This window comes from Tachyglossus aculeatus, chromosome 13 (genome assembly GCF_015852505.1).
Source record: "Tachyglossus aculeatus isolate mTacAcu1 chromosome 13, mTacAcu1.pri, whole genome shotgun sequence".
NCBI lineage: Eukaryota > Metazoa > Chordata > Mammalia > Monotremata > Tachyglossidae > Tachyglossus > Tachyglossus aculeatus.
The window spans coordinates 2,725,038-2,747,543 of NC_052078.1; the positions used below are offsets into that span (position 1 = coordinate 2,725,038).

The 22,506-nt window shown below is 50.6% G+C and overlaps 1 protein-coding gene across 2 annotated transcripts in view; it reads left to right on the top strand.

The window, feature by feature from the left end:
* Positions 1-22,506, top strand: part of KLHL18 (kelch like family member 18) — a 30,906-nt gene that overhangs the window by 808 nt on the left and 7,592 nt on the right. For both annotated transcript variants that reach the window (XM_038755750.1, XM_038755751.1), the window contains exons 2-6: positions 2,955-3,085; positions 4,252-4,392; positions 8,965-9,163; positions 12,820-12,980; positions 19,161-19,297. In XM_038755750.1, the coding sequence (XP_038611678.1) occupies positions 2,955-3,085; positions 4,252-4,392; positions 8,965-9,163; positions 12,820-12,980; positions 19,161-19,297 (769 nt within the window). The remainder of the gene's footprint in view (positions 1-2,954; positions 3,086-4,251; positions 4,393-8,964; positions 9,164-12,819; positions 12,981-19,160; positions 19,298-22,506) is intronic.

The window sequence follows — 22,506 nt, forward strand, 5'->3', positions numbered from 1 at the left end:
GGGGGGTGGGGGGGGCGGGGGCCGGCCTGGGGGGTGGGAGGAGAGGAAGGGGCCGGCCCGGGGGTGGGGGGGAGGGCTGGGACAAGTTGTGGGGGGCACAGAAACCCACCAGGCTGCACAGGGGCCGGAAATGAGAGGACGCTGACCGCTCAGGGCAGGCGCAAGTGGGGAAACTGAGGAAGAAACGGGAAAACCCAGCGCTTTGCACCATACCCACACTGAGCCCCCTTTTTCCCCTCCTCCTCCTCCTCCTCCCCGTCACCCCGGGCCCTACCTCCTTCCCCTCCCCACAGCCCCTGGATATATATATTTGTCCAGATTTATTTCTCTATTTATTCTACTTGTCCATATTTACTATTCTATTTATTTTGTTAATGCTGTGCATTGGCCTTTAATTCCATTTATTCTGACAACTTGACACCCTTCCACGTGTTTTGTTTTGTCGTCCGTCTCCCCCTTCTAGAGCCCGTTGTCGGGTAGGGACCGGCTCTAGATGTTGCCGACTTGTCCTTCCCGAGCGCTTAGTCCAGTGCTCTGCACACAGGAAGTGCTCAATAAATACGATTGAATGAATGGCTGAGTAGTAAGCGCTTAACAAATGCCATCATCCAGCTGTCGGCTGTGTGACTTTGGACAAGGCACTTCACTTCTCTGGGCCTCAGTTCCCTCATCTGTCAAATGGGGATGAAGACTGTGAGCCTCCCGTGGGACAACCTCATCACCTTGGAACCTCCCCAGCGCTTAGTACAGTGCTTTGCACATAGTAAGCGCTTAATAAATGCTATCATTATTATTATTATTATTATTATTATTATTATTATTATTATGGCCACGGTGGCAGGCCGGAGAAAGGAACGAGGTTTGTCTCCTGCTTCTCGACCGTGAGCCCGTCGTTGGGTAGGGACCGTCTCTTATCTGTTGCCAATTTGTACTACCCAAGCGCTTAGTACAGCCCTCTGCGCACAGTAAGCGCTCAATAAGTACAAGTGACCGAGGAGGCCGGAATTTCCGTCGGCCCAACGAAAGAATGTGGATTCCTCTCTAGGGAGGGAACGGGAATTGGAGCTTCGAAGGGAACGGAGCAGGTTTATCCACATTTTCCGTGTGTGTCTGTGTGTTTGTGACTTTGTGTTCCATTGACAACTCCCCTAAGGCAGAATGACACACAAGAGAAGCAGTGTGGCTCACTAATAATAGTAATAATAATGATGGTATTTGTTAAGCGCTTACTATGTGCAAAGCACTGTTCTAAGCGCCGGGGAGGTTACAAGGTGATCAGGTTGTCCCACGGGGGGCTCCCAGTCTTCATCCCCATTTTCCAGATGAGGGAACTGAGGCCCAGAGAAATGAAGTGACTTGCCCAAAGTCACCCAGCTGACAAGTGGCAGAGCCGGGATTAGAACCCATGACCTTGGACTCCCAAGCCTGGGCTCTTTCCATTGAGCCACAACTTGTACATCCCAAGCGCTTAGTACAGTGCTGTGCCCACGGTAAACGCTCAATAAATACGATTGAATGAATGCGTGAATTTCACCTGTATATATGTCACCTGTATATATGCACATATGTTTGTATGTATTTATTACTCTATTTATTTTACTTGTACGTATTTATTCTATTCATTTTATTTTGTTAATATGTTTTGCTTTGTTCTCTGTCTCCCCCTTCCAGACTGCGAGCCCGTTGTTGGGTAGGGACCGTCTCTATAGGTTGCCAACTTGTACTTCCCAAGCGCTTAGTACAGTGCTGTGCCCACAGTAAGCGCTCAATAAATATGATTGAATGAATGAGTGAATTTCACCTGTATATATGTCACCTGTATATATGCACATATGTTTGTGTGTATTTATTACTCTATTTTATTTGTACATATCTATTCTATGTATTTTATTTTGTTAATATGTTTTGCTTTGTTCTCTGTCTCCCCCGTCTAGACTGTGAGCCCGCTGTTGGGTAGGGGCCGTCTCTAGACGTTGTCAAGTTGGACTTCCCAAGCGCTTAGTACAGTGCTCTGCACACAGTAAGCGCTCAATAAATACGACTGAATGACTGAGTGAATGAATTTCAGTCCCACAGTGGCGGAAAAGTGGTGGAGCCGGGATTAGAAGGCGCTTAGTACAGTGCTCTGCACATAGTAAGCGCTCAATAAATACGATTGATGATGATGATGATGATTAGAAGCCAGGTCCTCCCGCCCCCCCCCAGGCCAGGGCTGTGGCCACTCAGGCACGTGCGGGGTGACCTTGGGCCAGTCATTTCTCCGGGCCTCGGTCTCCCCTTTGGCAGACTGGGGGGTCTGTGCCCGTTTTTTCTCTCTCTGTCTCTCTCCCTCCCGCCCCCCACGAGGCCGAGAGCCCCGGCCGGGGAGCGGGGAACCCATCCCATCCGATTATCTCGGATCGACCTCGGCCCCGGATTAAGTACTTAGTGAACGCCGCGACGACACTGATTACTAATTATAACTCGAAGCAGCGTGGGGAGTCAGACGGACCCGACTCCCGACTCCACCACGTGTCTGCTGTGTGACCTTGGGCAAGTCACTTAACTTCTCTGGGCCTCAGTTCCCTTCTGTAAAATGGGGATGAAGACTGTGAGCCCCCTGTGGGACAACCTGATCACCTTGTATCCCCCCCAGTGCTTAGAACAGTGCTTGGCACGTAGTAAGTGCTTAACAAATGCCATTATTATTATTATTACCTTATATCCCCCCAGCGCTTAGAACAGTGCTTTGCACGTAGTAAGCGCTTAACAAATGCCATTATTATTATTATTATTATGAATGTAATAACTTCTCGGAGCCTCAGTTCCCTCGTCTGTAAAATGGGGATGATGACTGTGAGCCCCACGCGGGACAACCTGATCACCTTGTATCCCTTTATTATTATTATTATTATTATTATTATTATTATCATCATTAAGCGCAGTTGGGCGTCTCCTATGTCCCCCCCACCCAGGTGGACGAGCATAAATTCAGCGCCCACCGGATCGTCTTGGCCGCCTCCATCCCCTATTTCCACGCCATGTTCACCAACGACATGATGGAGTGCAAGCAGGACGAGATCGTCATGCAGGGGATGGACCCGAGGTAAGCCGGAAAACCGTCCGGGGGGCCGAGGGGGTCTCCGGGCGAGCCGGAAGGGGCGGAAAACGGCGCTCAGGGAATTCCGGGAAAGAGAAACTCGGGCCCACGGGCCCGGGGAAGAAATGAAGTCAGACTTTGGGGATGAGGCGGCGATGGGGCGAGGCTCGGAGGCAGGCGGGCCTGGTTTCTCATTCCGGCCGAGTGACCTCGGGCGGGTCGGAGAAGCAGCGTGGCTAAAGGGGGAAAAGCCCGGGCTTGGGAGTCGGAGGTCACGGGTTCGAATCCCGGCTCTGCCACTTGCCGGCCGTGTGACCTTGGGCCAGTCACTGCTCTGTGCCTCAGTTCCCTCATCTGTAAAATGGGGATGAAGCCTGTGAGCCTCCCGTGGGACCACCTGATCACCTTGGAACCTCCCCAGCGGTTAGAACGGTGCTTTGCACATAGTAAGCGCCTAATAAATGCCATCATTATTATTATTATTATTCTCTGGGCCTCAGTTCCCTCATCTGTCAAATGGGGATGAAGACTGTGAGCCCCTCGTGGGACAACCTGATCACCTGGTAACCTCCCCAGTGCTTAGAATGGTGCTTTACACATAGTAAGCGCTTAATAAATGCCGTCATTATTATTATTATTATTCTCTGGGCCTCAGTTCCCTCATCTGCAAAATGGGGGTGAAGACTGTGAGCCTCCTGTGGGACAACCTGATCACCTTGTAACCTCCCCAGCACTTAAAATGGTGCTTTGCACATAGTAAGCGCTTAATAAATGCCATTACTATTATTATTATTATTATTATTATTATTATTATTATTATTATTCTCTGGGCCTCAGTTCCCTCATCTGCAAAATGGGGATGAAGACTGTGAGCCCCTCGTGGGGCAACCTGATCACCTTGTAACCTCCCCAGGGCTTAGAATGGTGCTTTACACATAGTAAGCGCTTAATAAATGCCATCATTATTATTATTATTATTCTCTGGGCCTCAGTTCCCTCATCTGCAAAATGGGGATGAAGACTGTGAGCCTCCCGTGGGACAACCTGATAACCTTGTAACCTCCCCAGCGCTTAGAACGGTGCTTTGCACAGAGTAAGCGCTTAATAAATGCCATCATTATTATTATTATTATTTTTATTGTTCCCCCGCGGGTCCCGCGTGTGCCCCGCAGCGCCCTGGAGGCCCTCATCAACTTCGCCTACAACGGACACCTGGCCATCGACCAGCAGAACGTGCAGTCGCTGCTGATGGGGGCCAGTTTCCTGCAGCTGCAGAACATCAAGGACGCCTGCTGCACCTTCCTCCGGGAGCGGTGAGTGGCCGCGGGGACCAGGAGGGGCTTCGCGCCGGGGACAACGCGCTGAACACCCCCTTCCGTGGGCCAACCTGCTGACTTTGTCTCCCCCCCAGCGCTTAGAACAGTGCCCGGCGCGGACTAAGCGCTTAACAAACACCAAAGAATAATAACCTGCTGACTTTGTGTCTCCCCCAGCGCTTAGAACAGTGCCCGGCTTGGACTAAGCACCTAACAAACACCAAATAATAATAACCCGCTGACTTTGTCTCCCCCCCCAATGCTTAGAACAGTGCCCGGCTCGGACTAGGCGCCTAACAAACACCAAATAATAATCACCTGCTGACTTTGTCTCCCCCCCAGCGCTTAGAACAGTGCCCGGCGCGGACTAAGAGCTTAACAAACACCAAAGAATAATAACCTGCTGACTTTGTGTCTCCCCCAGCGCTTAGAACAGTGCCCGGCGTGGACTAAGCGCCTAACAAACACCAAATAATAATAACCCGCTGACTTTGTCTCCCCCCCAGCGCTTAGAACAGTGCCCAGCGTGGACTAAGCGCCTAACAAACACCAAATAATAATAACCTGCTGACTTTGTCTCCCCCGCAGCGCTTAGAACAGTGCCCGGCGCGGACTAAGCGCTTAACAAACACCAAAGAATAATAACCTGCTGACTTTGTGTCTCCCCCAGCGCTTAGAAAAGTGCCCGGCTTGGACTAAGCGCCTAACAAACACCAAATAATAATAACCCGCTGACTTTGTCTCCCCCCCCAATGCTTAGAACAGTGCCCGGCTCGGACTAGGCACCTAACAAACACCAAATAATAATCACCTGCTGACTTTGTCTCCCCCCCAGCGCTTAGAACAGTGCCCGGCGCGGACTAAGCGCTTAACAAACACCAAAGAATAATAACCTGCTGACTTTGTGTCTCCCCCAGCGCTTAGAAAAGTGCCCGGCGTGGACTAAGCGCCTAACAAACACCAAATAATAATAACCCGCTGACTTTGTCTCCCCCCCCAATGCTTAGAACAGTGCCCGGCTCGGACTAGGTGCCTAACAAGCACCAAATAATAATCACCTGCTGACTTTGTCTCCCCCCCAGCGCTTAGAACAGTGCCCGGCACGGACTAAGAGCTTAACAAACACCAAAGAATAATAACCTGCTGACTTTGTGTCTCCCCCAGCGCTTAGAACAGTGCCCGGCGTGGACTAAGCGCCTAACAAACACCAAATAATAATAACCCGCTGACTTTGTCTCCCCCCCCAATGCTTAGAACAGTGCCCGGCTCGGACTAGGCGCCTAACAAACACCAAATAATAATCACCTGCTGACTTTGTCTCCCCCCCAGTGCTTAGAACAGTGCCCGGCGTGGACTAAGCGCCTAACAAACACCAAATAATAATAACCTGCTGACTTTGTCTCCCCCGCAGCGCTTAGAACAGTGCCCGGCGCAGACTAAGCGCCTAACAAACACCAAATAATAATAACCCGCTGACTTTGTCTCCCCCCCCCACGCTTAGAACAGTGCCCGGCTCGGACTAGTCGCCTAACAAACACCAAATAATAATAACCTGCTGACTTTGTCTCCCCCCCCAGCGCTTAGAACAGTGCCCGGCATGGACTAAGCACCTCATAAACACCAAATAATAATAACCTGCTGACTTTGTCTCCCCCCCAGTGCTTAGAACAGTGCCCGGCATGGACTAAGCGCGTAACAAACACCAAATAATAATAACCTGCTGACTTTGTCTCCCCCGCAGCGCTTAGAACAGTGCCCGGCGTGGACTAAGCGCCTAACAAACACCAAATAATAATAACCCGCTGACTTTGTCTCCCCCACAGCGCTTAGAACAGTGCCCGGCGCGGACTAAGCGCCTAACAAACACCAAATAATAATAACCTGCTGACTTTGTCTCCCCCCCAGTGCTTAGAACAGTGCCCGGCATGGACTAAGCGCGTAACAAACACCAAATAATAATAACCTGCTGACTTTGTCTCCCCCGCAGCGCTTAGAACAGTGCCCGGCGTGGACTAAGCGCCTAACAAACACCAAATAATAATAACCCGCTGACTTAGTCTCCCCCACAGCGCTTAGAACAGTGCCCGGCGCGGACTAAGCGCCTAACAAACACCAAATAATAATAACCTGCTGACTTTGTCTCCCCCCCAGCGCTTAGAACAGTGCCTGGACTAAGCTGCTTAGAGAAGCAGCGTGGCTCAATGGAAAGAGCCCGGGCTTTGGAGTCAGAGGTCATGGGTTCGAATCCCAGCTCCGCCACATGTCTGCTGTGTGACCTTGGGCAAGTCACTTAACTTCTCTGAGCCTCAGTGACCTCATCTGTAAAATGGGGATGAAGACTGTGAGCCCCCTGTGAGACAACCTGATCACCTTGTAACCTCCCCAGCGCTTAGAACAGTGCTTTGCATATAGTAAGCGCTTAACAAATGCCATCATTATTATTATTATTATTATTATTATTAACGAGCATCAAATAATAATAACCCACTGACTTTGTCTCTCCCCCAGCACTTAGAACAGTGCCCAGCGCTGACTAAGCCCGTAGCAAACACCAAATAATAATAACCCACTGACTTTGTCTCCCCCCCAACGCTTAGAACAGTGCCCGGTGCGGACTAAGCGCTTAACAAACACCAAATAATAATAACCTGCTGACTTTGTCTCCCCCCCAGCTCTTAAAACAGTGCCCGGCACGGACTAAGCGCTTAACAAACACCAAATAATAATAATCATACTAATAATGGCATTTATTAAGCGCTTACTATGTGCCAAGCACCGTTCTAAGCGCTGGAGAGGTTACAAGATGATCAGGTTGTCCCACGGGGGGGCTCACAGTCTTCATCCCCATTTTACAGATGAGGGCACTGAGGCCCAGAGGAGTGAAGTGACTTGCCCAAAGTCACACAGGTCACAATTGGCGGAGCCGGGATTTGAATAATAATAATAATAATAATAATAATGGCATTTATTAAGCACTTACTATGTGCAAAGCACCGTTCTAAGCGCTGGGGAGGTTACAAGATGATCAGGTTGTCCCACGGGGGGCTCACAGTCTTCATCCCCATTTGACAGATGAGGGAACTGAGGCCCAGAGAAGTGAAGTGACTTGCCCAAAGTCACCCAGCTGACAAGTGGCGGAGCTGGAATTTGAACCCGTGACCTCAGACTCCAAAGCCCGGGCTCTTTCCACTGAGCCGCAATCAGCGCAGTACGCAATTGAGAGAGGAGAGCTTTTAGACTGTGAGCCCACTGTTGGGTAGGGACTGTCTCTCTTTGTTGCCCACTTGGACTTCCCGAGCGCTTAGTCCAGTGCTCTGCACACAGTAAGCGCTCAATAAATACGATTGATTGATTGGTTGATTGAGAACAGAGCAACAAACAGACACATTCCCAGCCCACCGCGAGCGTACACCGTCCCCGCACCCCGCGGGCCTTTGGGTGGCCGGCATCAGGCGGGACTTGTACGTCCCGAGCGCTTAGTCCAGTGCTCGGCCCGCAGTCAGCGCTCAGTAAATACGATCGAACGAATGAATGAGGCCAAAATGGCCTCGGAGAGAGGAGCAGCAGAACCCAACGCCCTCGACGCGGGGCGAATAAGGGGCCGGAACCGCCACCCCGAAAGACACACACGTGTGCGCGCTTCTTCTTCTGCTTGTTCTTCTTCTGCTTGTTCTTGTTCTTGTTCTTCTTCTTCTTCTTCTTCTTCTTCTTCCTTCTTCCTTCTTCTTCTTTCTTCTTCTTTCTTCTTCTGTCTTCTTCTTTCTTCTTTCTTCTTCTTTCTCTTCTTCTTCTTCTTCTTCTTCTTCTTCTTCTTCTTCTTCTTCTTCTTATTCTTCTTCTTCTTCTTCTTCTTCTTCTTCCTCCTTCTTCCTCCTTCTTCCTTCTTCCTTCTTCTTCTTTCTTCTTCTTTCTTCTTCTTTCTTCTTCTTTCTTATTCTTTCTTCTTCTTCTTCTTCCTTCTTCTTCCTTCTTCTTCCTTCTTCTTCCTTCTTCTTCTTCTTCTTCTTCTTCTTCTTCTTCTTCTTCTTCTTCTTCTTCTTCTTCTTCTTCTTCTTCTTCTTCTTCTTCTTCTTCTTCCTTCTTCTTCTTCTTCTTCTTCTTCTTCTTCTTCTTCTTCTTCTTCTTCTTCTTCTTCTTCTTCTTCTTCTTCTTCTTCTTCTTCTCCTCCTTCTTCTTCTCCTTCTTCTCCTTCTTCTCCTCCTTCTCCTTCTTCTCCTCCTCCTTCTCCTTCTCCTTCTTCTCCTCCTTCTCCTCCTTCTCCTCCTTCTCCTCCTCCTTCTCCTCCTCCTTCTCCTCCTTCTCCTCCTCCTCCTCCTCCTCCTTCTCCTCCTTCTCCTTCTTCTCCTCCTTCTCTCCCTCTCCCTCTTCCTCCTCCTTCTTCCTCCTCCTCCTCCTCCTCCTCCTCCTCCTCCTCCTCCTCCTTCTCCTCCTTCTCCTCCTTCTCCTCCTTCTCCCCCTTCCTCCTCCTTCTTCCTCCTCCCTCTTCCTCCTCCTTCTCCTCCTCCTCTTCCTCCTCCTATTATTATTATTAATCTCCTGCCACCCCACCCAACCGCCTCCCCGCTGCAGGCTTCACCCCAAGAACTGCCTGGGCGTGCGCCAGTTCGCGGAGACCATGATGTGCGCCGTGCTCTACGACTCGGCCACCAGCTTCGTGCACCAGCACTTCGTGGAGGTGTCCGTGGCCGAGGAGTTCCTCGCCCTCCCCTTCGACGACGTCCTCGAGCTGCTGTCCCGGGACGAGCTCAACGTCAAGTCGGAGGAACAGGTGCCCGCCCCGGGCCGGGCATCCGGGGGGAACGGACTGGAATGGAAATGGATAAATGAGGGACGCGGACGGAAGCGACGTCCGGGGAGACGGACGGGACTAGAAATGGATAAATGAGGGACGCGGACGGCAGTGACGTCCGGGGAGACGGACGGGACTAGAAATGGATAAATAAGGGACGCGGAAGGAAGCGACATCCGGGGAGACGGATGGGACTAGAAATGGATAAATGAGGGACGCGGATGGAAGCGACGTCCGGGGAGACAGGCGGGACTAGAAATCGATAAATGAGAGATGCGGACGGAAGCGACGTCCGGGGAGACGGACGGGACTAGAAACCGATTAATTAGGGATGTGGACGTAAATGACATCCGGGGAGATGGACGGGACTAGAAATGGATAAATGAGGGACGCGGACGTAAGTGACATCCGGGGAGACGGACGGGACTAGAAATGGATAAATGAGGGACGCGGACGTAAGCGACATCCGGGGAGACGGACGGGGCTAGAAATCGAGAAATGAGGGACGCAGACGTGAGTGACATCCGAGGAGACGGACGGGACTAGAAATCGATAAATGAGGGACGCGGACGGAAGCGACATCCCGGGAGACGGACGGGACTAGAAATGGATAAATGTGGGACGCGGACGTAAGCGACGTCCCGGGAGACGGACGGGACTAGAAATGGATAAATTAGGGACGTGGACGTAAGCGACGTCCAAGGAGATGGATGGGACTAGAAATCGATAAATGAGGGACGCGGACGGAAGCGACGTCCGGGGAGACGGACGGGAGTAGAAATCGATAAATGAGGGACGTGGACGGAAGCGACGTCCGGGGAGACGGACGGGACTAGAAATCGATAAATGAGAGATGCGGACGGAAGCGACGTCCGGGGAGACGGACGGGACTAGAAATCGTTAAATTAGGGATGCGGACGTAAATGACATCCGGGGAGATGGACGGGACTAGAAATGGATAAATGAGGGACGTGGACGTAAGTGACATCCGGGGAGACGGACGAGACTAGAAATGGATAAATGAGGGACGCGGACGTAAGCGACATCCGGGGAGACGGACGGGGCTAGAAATCGAGAAATGAGGGACGCAGACGTGAGTGACATCCGAGGAGACGGACGGGACTAGAAATCGATAAATGAGGGACGCGGACGGAAGCGACATCCCGGGAGACAGACGGGACTAGAAATGGATAAATGTGGGACGCGGACGTAAGCGACGTCCCGGGAGACGGACGGGACTAGAAATGGATAAATTAGGGACGTGGACGTAAGCGACATCCCGGGAGATGGATGGGACTAGAAATGGATAAATGAGGGATGTGGACGTAAGCGACATCCGGGGAGACGGATGGGACTAGAAATCGATAAATAAGGGATGCGGACGTAAGCGACGTCCCGGGAGACAGACGGAACTATAAATTGATAAATGAGGGACGCAGACGTAAGCGACGTCCGGGGAGATGGGACTAGAAATCGATAAATGAGGGACGCGGACGTGAGTGACATCCAGGGAGACGGATGGGATTAGAAATCGATAAATGAGGGATGCGGACATAAGCGACGTCTGGAGAGATGGACGGGATTAGAAATCTATAAATGAGGGATGCGGACGTAAGCGACATCCGGGGAGACGGACGGGACTAGAAATCGATAAATGAGGGACACAGACGTAAGGGACGTCCGGGGAGACGGACGGGACTAGAAATCGATAAATTAGGGACGCGGACGTAAGTGACATCCGGGGAGACGGATGGGACTAGAAATGGATAAATGAGGGACGCGGACGTAAGCGACATCCCGGGAGATGGACGGGACTAGAAATTGTTAGATGAGGGACGCGGACGTAAGCGATGTCTGGGGAGACGGACGGGACTAGAAATCGATAAATGAGAGACGCAGACATAAGGGACATCTGGGGAGACGGACGGGACTAGAAATGGATAAATGAGGGACGCGGACGTAAGCGACATCCGGGGAGACGGACGGGCTAGAAATCGAGAAATGAGGGACGCAGACGTGAGTGACATCCGAGGAGACGGACGGGACTAGAAATCGATAAATGAGGGACGCGGACGTAAGCGACGTCCGGGGAGACGGACGGGACTAGAAATTGATAAATGAGGGACGCGGACGTAAGCGACATCCAGGGAGACGGACTGGAACAGAAATCGATAAATGAGGGACGCGGATATTAGCGACGCGGGGCCGGGAAGCGGGGATGGAGAAAGGGAGCGGGAGAAGAGGAAAGGAGGGCGCGGCCGGGGAAGGCCTCTTCATTCATTCATTTATTCATTCAGATCGTTCATTCATTTATTCAATCATATTTATTGAGCGCTTACTGTGTGCAGAGTACTGTACTAAGCGCTTGGGAAGTACAAGTTGGCAGCATAGAGAGACGGTCCCTACCCAACAGCGGGCTCACAGTCTAGAAGATCGTATTTATTGAGCGCTTACTGTGCAGAGCACTGTAGAGAAGCAGCGTGGCTCGGTGGAAAGAGCCCGGGCTTTGGAGTCAGAGGTCATGGGTTCTAATCCCGGCTCCGCCAACCGTCAGCTGGGTGACTTTGGGCAAGTCACTTCACTTCTCCAGTCCTCAGTGACCTCATCTGTAAAATGGGGTTGAAGACTGTGAGCCTACAACCTGATCACCTTGTATTCATTCATTCATTCAATCATATTGATTGAGCGCTTACTGTGTGCAGAGCACTGGACTAAGCGCTTGGGAAGTCCAAGTTGGCAACATCTAGAGACGGTCCCTACCCAACAGCGGGCTCACAGTCTAGAAGGGGGAGACAGACAACAAAACATATTAACAAAATAAAATAAATAGAATAAATATGTACAAATAAAATAGAGTAATAAATATGTACATACATATATCCAGGTGCTGTGGGGAGGGGAAGGAGGTAAGGCAGAGGGGATGGAGAGGGGAAGGAGGGGGCTCAGTGTGGGAAGGCCTCCCGGAGGAGGTGAGCTTTCAGTAGGGCCTTCAATCAATTGTATTTATTGAGCGCTTACTGTGTGCAGAGCACTGTACTAAGCGCTTGGGAAGTACAAGTTGGCAACATCTAGAGACGGTCCCTACCCAACAGCAGGCTCACAGTCTAGAAGGGGGGGACAGAGAACAAAACCAAACATATTAACCAAATAAAATAAATAGAATAGATATGTACAAGTAAAATAAATAAATCAATAAATAGAGTAATAAATATGTACAAACATATATACATATATACAGGTGCTGTGGGGAAGGGAAGGAGGTAAGGCGAGGGGGAGGAGGGGAAGGGAGGAAGAGAGTAGCTTGGCGGATGTTTATCCTCCCCAGCGCTTAGAACAGTGCTTTGCACATAGTAAGCGCTTAATAACTGCCATTATTATTATTATTATTATTATTATCAAGTGGCTTCTCAGCTGACAGGTGGCGGAGCCGGGATTCGAACCCACGACCTCCCCAGCCCGTGCTCGGCACATAGTAAGCGCTTACCGAATACCGTAATTATTATTACCGTGGCAGTAAGCGCTCGGTAACTACGACTGAGTGACTGGCTGGGAAAGGGGAGGCTTGTTGCGGGGGGCACGGAGGGACCGTGGCTGGGCGGGGAAACTGAGGCTAGGCGCGGTGCCGTCCCGGACAGGTGTTCGAGGCGGCGCTGGCGTGGATCAGGTACGAGCGCGAGGCGAGGGAGCCCCGCCTGCCCGAGCTGCTGGCCCGGATCCGCCTGCCCCTCTGCCGGCCGCAATTCCTGGCCGATCGGGTACAGCAGGACGAGCTGGTACGCTGCTGCCACAAATGCAGGTGAGCCCGCGCCCCCCGCCTGGCCCCCTCGGAGCGGGGTATCCCCCTCTGGGATTATTAATATTAATAATAATAATAATAATGATGATGGTATTTGTTAAGCGCTTACTATGTGCAAAGCCCTGTTCTCAGCGCAAGGTGATCTGGTTGCCCCCCGTGGGGCTTCCAGGCTTCATCCCCATTTTCCAGATGAGGTCACTGAGGTGCGGAGAAGTGAAGTGCCTTGCCCCAGGCCACACAGCAGCCGGGATTTGAACCCGTGACCTCTGACTCCAAAGCCCGGGCTCTTTCCACTGAGCCACGCTGCTTCTCTGTTATTCCCCCCTCAGAGGAGCGGCGTGGTGCCCCCCACCCGGCCCCCTCGGAGTGGGGTGTTCCCCTCTGGGATTATTAATAATAATAATAATAATAATAATAATAATGATGGCATTTGTTAAGCGCTTACTATGTGCAAAGCCCTGTTCTCAGCGCAAGGTGATCAGGTTGTCCCCCGTGGGGCTCCCAGGCTTCACCCCCATTTTCCAGATGAGGTCACTGAGGCGCGGAGAAGTGAAGTGACTTGCCCCAGGCCACACAGCAGCCGGGATTTGAACCCGTGACCTCTGACTCCAAAGCCCGGGCTCTTTCCACTGAGCCACGTTGCTTCTCTATTATTCCTCCCTCAGAGGAGCGGCGTGGCACCCCCTGTGCCCCCCACCTGGCCCCCTCGGAGCGGGGTATGCCCCTCCAAGATTAATAATAATAATAATAATAATAATAATGATGGCATTTGTGAAGCGCTTATTATGTGCAAAGCCCTGTTCTAAGCGCAAGGTGATGCGGTTGTCCCCCGTGGGGCTCCCAGGCTTCACCCCCATTTTCCAGATGAGGTCACTGAGGCGCGGAGAAGTGAAGTGCCTTGCCCCAAGCCACACAGCAGCTGTGATTTGAACCCGTGACCTCTGACTCCAAAGCCCAGGCTCTTTCCACTGAGCCACGTTACTTCTCTGTTATTCCCCCCTCAGAGGAGTGGCATGGTGCCCCCCGTGCCCCCTACCCGGCCCCCTCGGAGCGGGGTATGCCCCTCCAAGATTAATAATAATAATAATAATAATGGCATTTGTTAAGCGCTCTACTATGTGCAAAGCCCTGTTCTCAGCGCAAGGTGATCAGGTTGTCCCCCGTGGGGCTCCCAGGCTTCATCCCTATTTTCCAGATGAGGTCACTGAGGCGCGGAGAAGTGAAGTGCCTTGCCGCAGGTCACACAGCAGCCGGGATTTGAACCCGTGACCTCTGACTCCAAAGCCCGGGCTCTTTCCACTGAGCCACGTTGCTTCTGTATTATTCCTCCCTCAGAGGAGTGGCGTGGTGCCCCCCGTGCCCCCCACCCGGCCCCCTTGGAGCGGGGTATGCCCCTCCAAGATTAATAATAATAATAATAATAATAATGGCATTTGTTAAGCGCTCTACTATGTGCAAAGCCCTGTTCTCAGCGCAAGGTGATCAGGTTGTCCCCCGTGGGGCTCCCAGGCTTCATCCCCATTTTCCAGATGAGGTCACTGAGGCGCGGAGAAGTGAAGTGCCTTGCCCCAGGTCACACAGCAGCCGGGATTTGAACCCGTGACCTCTGACTCCAAAGCCCGGGCTCTTTCCACTGAGCCACGTTGCTTCTCTGTTATTCCCCCCTCAGAGGAGCGGCGTGGTGCCCCCCACCCGGCCCCCTCGGAGCGGAGTATCCCCCTCCGGGATTATTAATAATAATAATAATAATAATGATGGCATTTGTTAAGTGCTTACTATGTGCAAATCCCTGTTCTAAGCGCAAGTTGGTCAGGTTGTCCCCCGTGGGGCTACCAGGCTTCATCCCCATTTTCCAGATGAGGTCACTGAGGTGCCGAGAAGCCCACTGTTGGGTAGGGACCGTCTCTATGTGTTGCCAACTTGTACTTCCCAAGCGCTTAGTACAGTGCTCTGCACACAGTAAGCGCTCAATAAATATGATTGATTGATTGAAGTGACTTGCCCCAGGTCACACAGCAGACACGTGGAGGAGCCGGGATTTGAACCCGTGACCTCTGACTCCAAAGCCTGGGCTCTTTCCACTGAGCCACGCTGCTTCTCTGTTATTCCCCCCTCAGAGGTGCGGCGTGGCTTCGGGGAAAGAGCCCGGGCTTGGGAGTCGGAGGGCGGGGGTTCTAATCCCGCCACCCGGCAGCTGGGTGACCTTGGGCGGGTCACTTCCCTTCTCTGGGCCCTCAGTGACCTCATCTGGAAAATGGGGGTGAAGACGGCGAGCCCCCCGTGGGACAACCTCATCACCTTAGAAGCATCGTGGCTCAGTGGAAGGAGCCCGGGCTTTGGAGTCAGAGGTCATGGGTTCAAATCCCGGCTCCACCAACTGTCAGCTGAGTGACTTTGGGCAAGTCACTTCGCTTCTCTGGGCCTCAGTTCCCTCATCTGGAAAATGGGGATGAAGACTGTGAGCCCCCCCGTGGGACAACCTGACCACCTTGTATCCCCCCCAGCGCTTAGAACAGTGCTTTGCACATAGTAAGCGCTTAACAAATACCATCATTATTATTATTATTATTGTAACCTCCCCAGCGCTTACAGCAGTGTTTTGCACATAAAATGCCATTATTATTATTATTATTAAGTCACTTCACTTCTCTGGGCCCTCAGTAACTTGATCTGGAAAATGGGGATGAAGACGGTGAGCCCCCCCATGGGACAACTTGATCACCTTGTAACCTCCCCAGCGCTTAGCGCCGTGCTTTGCACATAGTAAGCGCTTAATAAATACCATTATTGTTATTATTATTAAGTCACTTCACTTCTCTGGGTCCTCAGTAACCTCATCTGGAAAATGGGGGTGAAGATTACGAGCCCCCCGTGGGACAACCTGATCACCTTGTAACCTCCCCAGCGCTTAGAGCGGTGCTTTGCACATAGTAAGCGCTTAATAAATGCCATCATCATCATTATTATTAAGTCACTTCACTTCTCTGGGCCCTCAGTAACCTCATCTGGAAAATGGGGGTGAAGATTGCAAGCCCCCCGTGGGACAACCTGATCACCTTGTAACCTCCCCAGCGCTTAGAGCGGTGCTTCGCACATAGTAAGCGCTTAATAAATGCCATCAGTATTATTAAGTCACTTCACTTCTCTGTGCCCTCAGTGAACTCATCTGGAAAATGGGGATGGATACAGTGAGCACCACATGGGACAACCTGATCACCTTGTATCTACTCCAGCGCTTAGAACAGTGCTCGGCACATAGTAAGCGCTTAACAAATACCTTCATTATTATTATTTTTATTAAAATGGGGATGAAGACTGTGAGCCCCACGGGGGACAACCTGATGACCTTGTATCTACTGCAGCGCTTAGGACAGTTCTCAGCACATAGTAAGCGCTTAACAAATCCCATCATCATTATTATTATTAACAAATCCCATCATTATTATTATTATTATTATTAAAATGGAGATGAACACTGTGAGCCCCAAGTGAGACAACCTGATGACCTTGTATCTACTCCAGCGCTTAGAACAGTGCTCGGCACATAGTAAGCACTTAACAACTCCCATCATTATTATTATTATTATTAACAAATCCCATCATCATTATTATTATTATTAAAATGGAGATGAAGACTGTGAGCCCCACGTGAGACAACCTGATAACCTTGTATCTACTCCAGCGCTTAGAACAGTGCTCGGCACATAGTAAGCGCTTAATAAATCCCATCATTATTATTATTAACAAATCCCATCATCATTATTATTATTATTAAAATGGAGATGAAGACTGTGAGCCCCACGTGAGACAACCTGATGACCTTGTATCTACTCCAACGCTTAGAACAGTGCCCGGCACATAGTAAGCGCTTAACAAATACCGTCGTTAACATTATTATTAATAGTGGGGATGAAGACTGTGAACCCCGCTTGGGACAACCTGATGACCTTGCATCTACTCCAACGCTTAGAACAGTGCCCGGCACATAGTAAGCGCTTAACAAATACCATCATTGTTATTATTACTATTAAAATGGGGATGAAGACTGTGAGCCCCACGTGGGACAACCTGATGACCTTGTATCTCCCTCGGCGCTTTGAACAGTGCTTGGCAAATACCGTAATTATTAATAATAATAATAATGGGTCCAGTTCATTCATTCAGCCGTACTTATTGAGCGCTTACTGTGTGCAGAGCACCGGGACTAAGCGCTTGGCCCGGTTGTCTTGGTCACAAAGTGTCCTCCCTCCCCCCTGGAGATGATAATAATTATTAATCGCGGTGTTTGTTAAGCACTTACTATGTGCCAGGCACTGTACTAAGCGCTGGGGCGGCGGGGGGATGCAATGTAGTTGGATTGGGCACAGTCCATGTCCCACATAATAATAATAATAATAATAACAGTATTTGTTAAGCGCTGATTGTGTGCCAAACAGTGTACTATGCACTGGGGTGGATATAATTCATTCATTCATTCAATCATATTTAGCGCTCAGAACAGTGCTTTGCACATAGTAAGCTCTTAATAAATGCCATTATTATTATTATTGAGTGCTTACTGCGTGCAGAGCACTGTACTGAGCGCTTGGGAAGTCCAAGTTGGCAACGTATAGGGACGGTCCCTACCCAACAGTGGGCTCACAGTCTAGAAGATATAAGGTAATCGAGTTGGGCGCAGAGGCCATATCCCACATCATAATAATATTTGCAGTATTTGGTAAGCGCCTGCTGTGTGCCGGACACTGTACTAAGCACTGGGGTGAGTATAAGGTATTCGGGACGGGCACAGGCCGTACCCTTCATTCGGTTGTATTTATTGAGCGCTTACTGCGTGCAGAGCACTGGACTAAGCGCTCGGAAAGTGAGCAGCAGCGTGGCTCAGTGGAAGGAGCCCGGGCTTGGGAGTCAGAGGTCGTGGGTTCGACTCCCGCCTCCGCCAGTATTAATGATGTGCATGTAGCTATAATTCTATTTATCCAGCGCTTAGAACAGTGCCATGCACATAGTAAGCGCTTAATAAATGCCATCGTTATTATTATCACAAATCGGCAACGTAGAGAGACGGTCTCTACCCAACAACAGGCTCGTAGTACATATTCATTCAGTCAGTCGTATTTATTGAGTGCTTACTGTGTGCAGAGCACTGTACTAAACGCTTGGGAAGTCCAAATTGGCAACATCTAGAGACGGTCCCTACCCGACAGCGGGCTCACAGTACATATTCATTCATTCATTCAGTCAGTCAGTCGTATTTATTGAGCGCTTACTGTGTGCAGAGCACTGTACTAAACGCTTGGGAAGTCCAAATTGGCAACATCTAGAGACGGTCCCTACCCAACAGCGGGCTCACGGTCTAGAAGGGGGAGACGAGAACAAAACAAAACATATTAACAAAATAAACTAAATAGAATAAATATGTACAAGTAAAATAAATAAATATATAGAGTAATAAATCTGTACAAACATATATACATATATACAGGTGCTGTGGGGAAGGTAAGGCGGGAGGGATGGGGAGAAGAAGGAGAGGGCTCAGTGTGGGAAGGCCTCCTGGAGGAGGTGAGCTCTCAGTAGGGCTTTGAAGGGAATAATAATATAATAATAATAATAGTAATTGCGGTATTTGTTAATAATTGTGGCATTTGTTAAGCGCTTACTATGTGCCAGGCACCGTACTAAGCGCTGGGGTGGTTACAAGGTCACCGGGATGGACACGGTCCCCGTCCCGCATCTCAATCCCCATTTTCCAGAGGAGGGAACCGAGGCCCAGAGAAGTGAAGCGACTCGCCCAGGGTCACCCAGCAGCCAACGGGCGGAGCCGGGATTAGAACCCAGGTCCTCCTGACTCCCGAGCTCGGGCTCCGTTCATTCAGTGGTACTTACTGAGCGCTCCCTGCGTGCGGAGCACCGGACTCAGCGCTTGGGAAGTGGTCCAAGTCGGCAACGTATAGAGACGGGCCGACGGCGGGCTCACCATCTAGGTTGCCAACTAGTCCGGTGCTCTGCACACAGGAAGCGCTCAATAAATACGATTGAATGAATGAATAGAAGGGGGAGACGGCTGTGGCCGCTGGGCCCCCCGGGGCCGGGGGTGGTGGACAATGTTCTGGAGGCCGGGAGGGCCAACGTTGGGGCCGTTTGGTTTTTTAACGGCGCGCCGGGCATCGTGCCTTTTTTCAGGGACCTGGTGGACGAGGCGAAGGACTACCACCTGATGCCCGAGCGCCGGCCGCACCTGCTGGCCTTTAAAACCCGGCCCCGCTGCTGCCCCTCCATCGCCGGCCTCATCTACGCCGTCGGGGGGCTCAACTCGGCAGGTATCTTGCACACACCCCCCCCCCACCCCCCGGACCCCCCTCGGGGCTGGGAGGTTGGCGCCCATCGGTGAATCGCGACGGCCGGCGTGTTAGAGAAGCGGCGCGGCTCAGCGGAAATAATAATAATAATAATAATAACGTTGGGTAGGGACCGTCTCTATATGTTGCCAACTTGGACTTCCCAAGCGCTTAGTACAGTACTCAATAAATTCTCCCCCTTCTAGACTGTGAGCCCGCTGTTGGGTAGGGACCGTCTCTATGTGTTGTCAACTTGAACTTCCCAAGCGCTTAGTAAGCGCTCAATAAAGTCTCCCCCTTCTAGGCTGTGAGCCCACTGTTGGGTAGGGACCGTCTCTATGTGTTGCCAACTTGGACTTCCCAAGCGCTTAGTACAGTGCTCTGCATACAGTAAGCGCTCAATAAATACGATTGAATGAATGAATGAATGAATAAATTCTCCCCCTTTCTAGCCTGTGAGCCCACTGTTGGGTAGGGACCGTCTCTATATGTTGCCAGCTTGTACTTCCCAAACGCTTAGCACAGTGCTCTGCACACAGTAAGCGCTCAATAAATTCTCCCCCTTCTAGACTGTGAGCCCACTGTTGCGTAGGGACCATCTCTATAGGTTGCCAACTTGTACTTCCCAAGCGCTTAGTACAGTGCTCTGCACACAGTAAGCGCTCAACAAATTCTCCCCTTTCTAGACTGTGAGCCCACTGTTGGGTAGGGACCGTCTCTATATGTTGCCAACTTGGACGTCCCAAGCGCTTAGTACAGTGCTCTGCACACAGTGAGTGCTCAATAAATTCTTCCCCTTCTAGACTGTGAGCCCATTGTTGGGTAGGACTGTCTCTATATGTTGCCAACTTGGACTTCCCAAGCGCTTAGTACAGTGCTCTGCACACAATAAGCACTCAATAAATATGACTGAATGAATGAATATGATTGAATGAATGAATAAATAATGATAATGATGACATTTGTTAAGCGCTTACTATGTGCAAAGCACTGTTCTAAGCGCTGGGGGGATGCAAGGTGATCAGGTTGTCCCATGGGGGGCTCACGGTCTTCATCCCCATTTTACCGATGAGGGAACCGAGGCCCAGAGAAGTGAAGTGACTTGCCCAAAGTCACCCAGCTGACAGTTGGTGGGGCCGGGATTTGAACCCACGACTTCTGACTCCAAAGCCCGGGCGCTTTCCACTGAGCTACGCTGCTTCCCTAGAGTGTGGGTTCATTCATTCAATCATATTTATTGAGCACTTTCTGTGTGCAGAGCACTGGACTAAGCGCTTGGGAAGTCCAGGTTGGCAACATATAGAGACAGTCCCTACCCAGCGCTTGCCGCAGAGCATGCACTCATTCATTCAATCGTATTTATTGAGCGCTTTCTGTGTGTAGAGCATTGTACTAAGCGCTTGGGAAGTACATTCATTCATTCATTCAATCGTATTTATTGAGCGCTTACTGTGTGCAGAGCACTGTATTAAGCGCTTGGGAAGTCCAGGTTGGCAACATATAGAGACGGTCCCTACCCAGTGCTTGCCGCAGAGCATTCATTCATTCATTCATTCATTCGTATTTATTGAGCGCTTACTGTGTGCAGAGCACTGTACTAAGCGCTTGGGAAGTCCAGGTTGGCGACATTTAGTCCCTACCCAGCGCTTGCCGCGGAGCATTCACTCATTCAATCGTATTTATTGAGCGCTTACTGTGTGTAGAGCATTGTACTAAGTGCTTGGGAAGTGCATTCATTCATTCATTCAATCGTATTTATTGAGTGCTTACTATGTACAGAGCACTGTATTAAGCGCTTGGGAAGTCCAGGTTGGCAACATATAGAGACGGTCCCTACCCAGAGCTTGCCGCGGAGCATTCACTCATTCATTCAATCGTATTTATTGAGCGCTTACTGTGTGTAGAGCATTGTACTAAGCACTTGGGAAGGACATTCATTCATTCATTCAATCGTATTTATTGAGCGCTTACTGTGTGCAGAGCACAGTACTAAGCGCTTGGGAAGTCAGATTGGCAACATATATGAGACGATCCCTACCCAGCGCTTACCGCAGAGCATGTGCTCATTCATTCAATCGTATTTATTGAGCACTTACTGTGTGCAGAGCACTGTACTAAGCGCTTGGGAAGTACAAATCGGCAACAGAGACGGTCCCTACCCGACAACGGGCTCACGGTCTAGAAGGGGAAGATGGGCGACAGAACAAAACACGCGGACGGGTGTCGAGTCGTCAGAATAAATAGAAATAAAGCTAGATGCACGTCATTATCAAAATAAATAGAATAGTAAATATGGACAAGTAATATAAATAGAGTGATAAATCTGTGCAAATATATATGTAGGGAGGGGAAGGAGGAGAAGAAAAAAGGCGCTCAGTTGGGTTCTTATCCCGGCTCCGCGGCTTGTCAGCTGTGTGACCTTGGGTAAGTCACTTCTCCGGGCCTCAGTTCCCTCACCTAGAAAATGGGGATTAAAGACTGTGAGCCCCCCGTGGGACAACCTGATTACCCTGCGTCTCCCTCAGCGCTTAGAACAGTGCTTGACGCATAGTAAGCGCTTAACAAATACCATCATTACTATGATTATTTATTGGCTGATACATAGTAAACGCTTAACAAATACCGTCGCTCTTATTTCTTGTCTGATCAGTGAACGAATGAATGAAAGAGGAGAGAATTGAGCCGGCTGGGGGGGGGATGGGGTGGAGGGACCGTGACCGAGGGGGAAACTGAGGCCAAGCGCGAGCAAGCCGGTCCTGGGCTGGTGTTCGAGGTGGCGCTGGCCTGGATCACGTACGACTACGACAGAGTCCGTAGGCCTGTTCCCTGCCCACAGTGCTCTTACAGTCTTGTCATGTCTGTCTCCCCCCCCCCCCCCCCCCAGACTGTAAACTCACTGTGGGCAGGGAACATGTCTGTTATATTGTTTTATTGGACTCTCCCAAGCGCTTAGTACAGCGCTCTGCGCACAGTAAGCGCTCGATAAATACGATCGACTCCCTTTATTCACCCCAGCCCCACGGCACTTACGTCCATATCTGTATTTAATTTATTGATACTAATGTCTGTGTCCCCCGCTGGACTGTAAACTCGTGGGCAGGGACTGTGTCTGTTATATTGTTGGACTCTCCCAAGTGCTTAGTACAGCGCTCTGCGCACAGTAAGCGCTCAATAAATACGATCGACTCCCT